This window comes from Glycine max, chromosome 10 (genome assembly GCF_000004515.6).
Source record: "Glycine max cultivar Williams 82 chromosome 10, Glycine_max_v4.0, whole genome shotgun sequence".
Classification (NCBI taxonomy): domain Eukaryota; kingdom Viridiplantae; phylum Streptophyta; class Magnoliopsida; order Fabales; family Fabaceae; genus Glycine; species Glycine max.
The window spans coordinates 18,664,126-18,671,726 of record NC_038246.2 but is presented as its reverse complement, the minus strand read 5'-3'; the positions used below and the strand labels follow the sequence as shown (position 1 = coordinate 18,671,726).

Genomic DNA, 7,601 nt, shown 5'->3' with positions numbered 1-7,601 from the left:
AGCCAGTCCAAGTGATTGAGGTGACGTCATCTGAGGAAGACCCCGAGGAGGACCCAGAGGAGCTACCTCCTGAGCCTGTTGTGGATGCTCTTGACTTTCTAGAGGGTGATGAGGACCCACTCCCTGAGGTGGATTCTCCCGAGGACGTCATGTCGGTATCTGAGGCAGACTCTACGAAGGAGAGCGGTCCCGGAGGGATAGCGACTAGTGGAGGTTCTTCATCATAGCAGACGGCTCCTTAGACTAGGATTATATACTTTTTGGGGGTAGGTGTGTCTAGTACAGACGGTTAGGTTTACTCTTTTGTTTTTTGTATGGGTAGATCTATTGTATAGGAATTTGATGAATGTATACATGTGGCTAAAGCCACCACATTGGATACCTTTGCTCTGGATGACACTATGTATTTTGCAAAACTCCCATATTTTGGACAACTTTAGATGATGAATGTACTTATGATTAATCTTGTCATTTGAAAAGAATGTGTTAACAAACTTTATTTGCAAGAGAGTTTACCGACCGTATTTTATTTTACTATTTTACACGTGACGACCTAAAATGATGGCTGGTATACTTTTATTTTTGAAAGAGCAAAATAGTTTAGAGGTTATGCGTGATCAGAAAGAAATGACTCCGAATAGAGTTGTGAACTGGCCATTCAGGACTCTATAGTGATGATTTTCCTTCTGAACTTAATTACTGTGAAAAAAAGAAAGAAACGAAAAAGAAAAACCAAAAAAAAATTTCCCATGGTTTTTGTTATTTAAATCATTACTATTAAACCAGTCATTATTTAGGGACGCCACAATTGGTGGTATCAGAGAAAAAGTTGGATTCTAGTGAACCTGTTTATGGTCTTGCTGTGTGAATGTTGTGTATCTCTGAAACATGGGAGTAGGTTTCGGGGAGTGACGTTAAGTCACACATTGTGTGTGTTTCTACTTTCTTATCTTAAGCAGGAATGTGCAATTGATTTAGTAGAATTGTTGTGTGTATATGTATGTATAGAGAGAAGGATATTGTTGTAACTGTCATAGCCTGTGTGGTACACTCTCTCAGAAGAATTTCTTGGATACTAATAGCTTCCCTACAGGATTAGGTATGGCAGGACGTGGTAGGGATCAGAACCGTGATGTCCTGGATCGCATCACAGCTGTGCTGGAAACTCTAGTGCAGGAACGTGATGTGGAGCCAGCGGAGTATCGGGGACTCATGGCTTTCCGTAAGAACCACCCGCCGAAGTTCAGTGGGGACTATGATCCAGAAGGTGCTAGGTTGTGGTTAGCAGAGATTGAGAAGATTTTCGAGGCGATGGGTTGCCTCGAGGAGCATAAGGTCCCTTATGCGACATTCATGCTCCAAGGAGAAGCCGAGAATTGGTGGAAGTTCGTGAAGCCTTCATTTGCTGCACCTGGAGGCGTGATTCCTTGGAATGCCTTCAAGGACAAATTTCTAGAAAATTATTTTCCACGAGATCTCAGGAAGCAGAAGGCGAGGGAATTTCTGGATTTGAAGCAGGGGAACATGTCCGTTGGGGAATAGACGGCCAAATTTAATGAACTTCTACAGTATTGGCCTCAATACCAAGATGCTCGGAATGAAGAATATTTATGTGCTCAGTTTGAGAATGGGCTTCGATTGGAGATTCAACAGGCGGTTAGCTATATGCATATCACGGAGTTTAATCAGCTGGTGACAAAGTGCAGGATTTTTGAGGACAAGATGAAGGAGAGGCAAGCTAGAGGCTTTGGAGGACCACAGAGAAGCCATCCTTTTAGAGGAAACAGTAGGAAGAGGATGAAGCCATATTCCAGCAACAAGGGGAAACAACCTATGGCTACGTCCACCGTGAGCCAGTCAAGGGGCACTGGGGTACAGTGCTTTCAGTGTGGGGGACTGCATCTGAGGAGGAATTGCCCACAGCGCCAGCAGACACAGGAGAACCGTTATTATATTTGTGGCAAGGTAGGCCATTAGGCTTGAGAATGTAGGGTGATTGGGAGACCGACGGTAACTGCCAATTCCAACACCGTCAACCGTGGACCCACTAATTCCACAAGGAGCGGTAATGTTAGCAACAACAACAACACTAGTGGTGGAAGACAAAAAGTACCCTCCCGGGTATTTGCTATGAGTGGATCAGAAGCTGCTGCCTCCGACGATTTGATATAGGGTAAGTGTTTGATTGCTGATAAACTACTAGATGTACTCTATGATTCGGGTGCCACGCATTCGCTCATATCTCATGCATATGTGGAGAGGTTGGGGTTATGTGCGACGGAGTTACCATACGATATGGTGGTGTCTACTCCGACTAACGAGCATGTAACCACCTCTCGGGTGTGTTTGAAGTGTCCTATAATTGTTGAGGGTCGATCTTTTATGGCGGATTTGATTCGCCTACCCTTAGCTCATCTAGATATGATCTTAGGGATGGATTGGTTATCTGCTAACCATATCTTTCTAGATTGCAAGGAGAAGATGCTAGTATTTGGTGGAAATGTAGTTCCAAATGAACCATTGAAAGAGAATGCAGCCAATGATGGAGCGGGGGATGTTCGAACTTACATGGTGTTGTTCTCCATGAATGTGGATGAAGTCGCTGAAGTTAGTAGTATACCGGTGGTGTCAGAATTTCCAGAAGTTTTTTCTGATGACATTTGTGAATTACCACCTGAGAGAGAAGTGGAATTCATTATTGACTTGGTGCCTGGAGCGAATCCAGTGTCGATCGCGCCCTATAGGATGTCTCCGGTAGAACTAGCAGAGGTAAAGGCACAAGTGCAGGATCTTTTAAGCAAACAATTTGTTCGCCCAAGTGCATCACCGTGGGGAGCGCCGGTCTTATTGGTTAAAAATAAGGATGGAAGTATGAGGATGTGCGTAGACTACCGGCAGCTAAACAAGGTCACTATCAAGAACAAATATCCTCTACCATGGATAGATGATTTGATTGACCAATTGAGGGGAGCGACGATATTTTTGAAGATAGATTTACGATCGGGGTATCATCAAATCCGAGTTAAGAAGGAAGATATCCCAAAGACTACGTTTCGGACTCGGTGTGGGCATTACGAGTATTTAGTCATGCCATTTGGAGTGACTAATGCTTCGGCTATCTTGATGGACTACATGAACCGTATATTCCATGATTACTTAGATCAGTTCATGGTTGTGTTCATTGATGATATCCTAGTATATTCAAGGAATAAGGAGGAGCATGAGAAGCACTTGAGAATTGTCTTGCATATCCTGAGGGATAGGAAATTGTTCGCCAAATTGTCGAAATGTGAATTTTGGTTGGAGAAAGTGCAGTTCTTGGGGCACGTGATTTCTAAAGACGGGGTTGCGGTGGATCCAATTAAAGTTGAGTCGGTTATGGAGTGGCAAGAACCGACAACTCCAACGGAAGTTCGAAGTTTCTTGGGGTTGGCTGGCTATTATAGAAAATTCATTGAGGGATTTTCTAAATTGGCACTGCCCCTAACTAAACTGACTCGTAAGAATGAGAAGTTTGTCTGGAATGAGAAATGTGATCAAAGCTTCCAAGAGTTGAAGAGGCGGTTGACAACATCTCCAGTGTTAATTTTGCCCGACCCTAAGAGACCATTTGAAGTGTATTGCGATGCAAGCGGGCAAGGCTTAGGGTGTGTGTTAATGCAAGAGGGAAGAGTAGTGGCTTATGCTTCATGCCAATTGCGTCCTCATGAAGTTAACTATCTGACCCATGATTTGGAACTGGCAGTTGTGGTCTTTGCCTTAAAGATTTGGAGGCATTATTTATACGGTACTCGTTTTGAAGTTTTCAGTGATCACAAGAGTCTCAAATACTTGTTCGATCAGAAGGAACTCAATATGAGGCAACGAAGATGGATGGAGTTCCTCAAGGATTATGATTTTGGTCTTTCCTACCATTCAGGAAAGGCAAATGTAGTAGCCGATGCGCTGAGTCGAAATTCTTTACATGTTGCGACTATGATGAGTTTGGAGCAGAGATTGATAGAGGAATTTCGAGATCTGAATCTCGCAATCGAGATGCGACCCAAGAGCTTATTTATGGGAGCGCTGCAGATCACCAATGAATTCGTAGATCACATACGCGAGGCTCAAGAGGATGACCCGTTTCTGCAAGGCAAAGTGTTAGATGTGATGGGAGATAAGGATGTGGAGTTTAAGAAGGACACAACCGGGTTAATTAGATTCAAGGGGAGGATATGTGTACCATCTTTGGATGATTTGAAAGTTAAGATCTTGGAAGAAGCACATAAAAGTCGTCTTAGTTTCCATCCAGGAATGACTAAGATGTACCAAGATTTGAAGAGAAGTTTTTGGTGGCATGGCATGAAGAAAGATGTAGCTGAATATGTAGCAAGATGTTTGACATGTCAAAAGGCTAAGGCTGAGCACCAGTGACCATCAGGAGAATTAAAGCCACTAGAAATTCCGGAATGGAAATGGGAGAGCATATCTATGGATTTTGTATCTAGTTTACCCAAGACTAGTCGTGGACATGATGCTGTGTGGGTCATAGTAGATCGACTCACCAAATCTGCTCATTTTATTCCGGTGAATATGAAGTATAAGATGGAGAAGCTAGTAGAGTTGTATATCAAAGAGGTAGTAAGGTTGCATGGAATTCCTTCCAGTATTGTATCAGACAGGAATCCGAGGTTTACCTCGCGATTTTGGACAAGTCTACATGAAGCATTGGGGACAAAGCTGAAGCTCAGTTCAGCTTATCATCCTCAAACAGATGGTCAGACCGAACGAACCATTCAGACTCTAGAAGATCTACTTCGGGCGTGTATTATAGAGCAACAAGGTAGCTGGATGGAATGTTTGCCATTGATTGAATTTACTTACAATAATAGCTACCAATCCAGTATTGGTATGGCTCCTTTTGAAGCTCTATATGGACGAAAGTGCAAAACTCCTATTTGTTGGTACGATGATGGAGAAGCAGTACTCCTTGGGCCTGAAATGCTACAACAGATTACCGAACAAGTGAAATTGATTCGAGAGAAAATAAAAGCATCTCAGGATAGGCAGAAGAGCTATTATGATAGAAGGAGGAAGCCATTAGATTTTCAGGAAGGAGAACATGTGTTTTTGAAGGTTTCTCCTATAACCGGAGTCAGAAGAGCTCTCAAATCTAGGAAGTTAACGCCCAAGTATCTGGGTCCGTATCAGATTTTGAAGAAGGTTGGGCCTGTAGCTTATCAAATCGCATTACCCCCGAGTTGATCAAATTTGCATCTTGTGTTTCATGTCTCTCAACTGAGACGGTACAACCCAGATCCATCACATATACTTGCAGTGGACGAGGTACAGGTGAAGGATAACCTCACCTATAGAGCACAACCTCAGAAGATTACTGATCGAAGAATGAAGTCGTTGAGAGGGAAGGAGATTGTGTTGGTGAAAGTGCAGTGGGGACCCGACGAGGGTGATTCAACCTGGGAGTTAGAGGATAGGGTGAGAGAATTGTACCCAAGTTTGTTCATAGAGTAGTTAATTTCGGGGACAAAATTCCTTAAAGGGTGGGAGTATTGTGACATCCTGGTTAAGTCTAGGATTTGTGCTCTCTTAGAATTTAAGCCTTTGAATCTTAGAAAAACCAATATTTTTGTAGCCCAGCCTCATTACAAGCCAATAAAAGTCCTTATGATTCAATTTGTGCATTTCTGACTTTATGACATGAGATGAAGTTCAAAGATCGGACCTCTTGCTAGTCCTTAATGATAAAAAGCTTAAACACTTGTGCTTGAGTGAAACAGAAGCCGTGAGATTTTGGTTAAGCATCTTTCCATGAAATCTGTTTCCTGCCTAGCTTTATTGAGTTGTGTTCCTTGCTAACATGTTCTTTTCTCTAAAAAATTTCATGCCTTGTGAAAAGCAATTGATAAAGGCATTTTTGTTTCATTTTTTATCATGCAACTAATATTTTGGAAGTTACACACCTTTGTTCATAATCACTGCATGTTTTGTCACTTGGGGACCAGCGAGTTGTTCTTTATTTGCTTGAGGACAAGCAAAACTGTAAATTTGGGGGAGTTTGTTAGTCGGTTAATACGACTAACTTTTGTGTTAAAAAAGCTGTGTAAATTGTATTCGACTCCTTCCATTTATAGTTCTTTTTGTAGTATTTTAAGTACTTTTTGTAAATTTAGGTAATAAGTACTTAGTATCCCACTTTTGTGTATTTAATAACCTTTCCATTTCAATTTCAGGTAAAATAAGCAAGTTTGGTGAAGTTGATTTTTGCAGTTCGCTGAGCCATCCTCTTCTGGCTTAGCGCATGATCCGCTAGGCGCAGCATGATTGGCTAAGCACATAGAAGAACTTGGAAGAAGATGACCTGTATAGGTGCGTTGAGTGAGAGTCAAACTCGTTGAGCGCACCGCTTGCACCTCCGAGCTGAGCGAAGAAGAGGCGCGCTAAGCCAAATGTCACTTAATTTGGCCAAGTGAACCAGAATGTGGCTGAGTGAACAACCAAAAATCAGCAACACTATTTAAAGCCTAAAATCAAAAATGGAAGGGAGTTCTCAATTTTTGGCATTTTCTCTATTCTTAGAAGCATTCATCTGAGTGGCTGAGTGGCAGAGAGAACTTCTGGTGTGAAGATCCTGAGGGACAACAAAGATTAAAGAGAAAGTTATCATGCGGAGTATTGGATGAGAGTTTGAGTGATTGTGAGGTTTCTAGAGGTGAAGGAGACATCCTCATCACTTGTGCTTCCTAATCTTTCATTTTCTCTTTTTCATCTTTGTAAGAGAAGCTTCCCAGTTATGGAGAGCTAAATCCTTAGTTGGTTCTTCCAACAAGGTACTTAATGTAAATACTCTTATATCTATCTAATGATGTTGCATGTGTTCTCTGTGCTATCAGTACCTCATTTTTAGTATGCTTTTGCCTTGATCACGTAGATGCATGCTTAGTTAGGGTCATTCAACATTGGGAAATGGTTTGATCCTTAGAACTAGATAGGACGGGGCTAGTTTATCATATTTTCACAAGGGATCAGGGTACGATAACCTAGTTGTTGGTATGTATGTCTTAATGCAGTTCTGGTCAAGTTTAGTCCAACAAGAGGAATCTGAGGATGACGCTTGGCTAGGATTAGGCTAAACATGCAGGAGATATCAGGGTTTAGCAGTCCAGGAGACAACATAGAACACAGGAACGTTGTTAGGTAGAGAACATCATTAGTAGCATCAGTCGCCCAATAGGAAGACCAACACGTTGCCCATCTACCTTCGCACCCACCACTGCTCACCTTTTATTTACCTTTGTTTAGTTAGTTTACACACGTGTCCATACTACACACAAACCTTTTATAGCAAGACGCTTATTTATTGAACCACAGTTTTAACAAGTAAAACAAGTTCCCTGATAGTTTGATACTCAGTTCTTACCATTTTATACTACTTGCGCGATCCGATGCACTTGCCGGTCGTCGAACACGATGGTAGTCCTACTCCCCTCCTCAAATGTCAATTGGCAATAGTGCTTTATTATTTTCCTTCTTTCTCTTCTTCCCCAGATTTGTTCCTCCCAACCACCACAATCTCTCTCTTCCTCTCCAATGATATTTTCGAT

General features: G+C 42.1%; 1 protein-coding gene across 1 annotated transcript; it reads left to right on the top strand.

The window, feature by feature from the left end:
• Positions 1–1,212: 1,212 nt before the first annotated feature.
• LOC121172957 (uncharacterized) lies at positions 1,213–1,977 on the top strand. Its single transcript, XM_041006184.1, has 2 exons — positions 1,213–1,335; positions 1,570–1,977. Exons 1-2 carry the CDS (start codon positions 1,213–1,215, stop codon positions 1,975–1,977), a joined length of 531 nt encoding a protein of 176 aa, XP_040862118.1.
• Positions 1,978–7,601: the final 5,624 nt, after the last annotated feature.

What these genes read in the sequence shown, in the direction of transcription:
- LOC121172957 (XM_041006184.1), top strand. Translation starts at nt 1,213, where the DNA reads ATGGCTTTCCGTAAGAACCACCCGCCGAAGTTCAGTGGGGACTATGAT. An exon ending in GTTGCCTCGAGGAGCATAAG is followed by an intron (nt 1,336 to 1,569) that starts GTCCCTTATGCG and finishes GAACTTCTACAG; the next exon opens with TATTGGCCTCAATACCAAGA.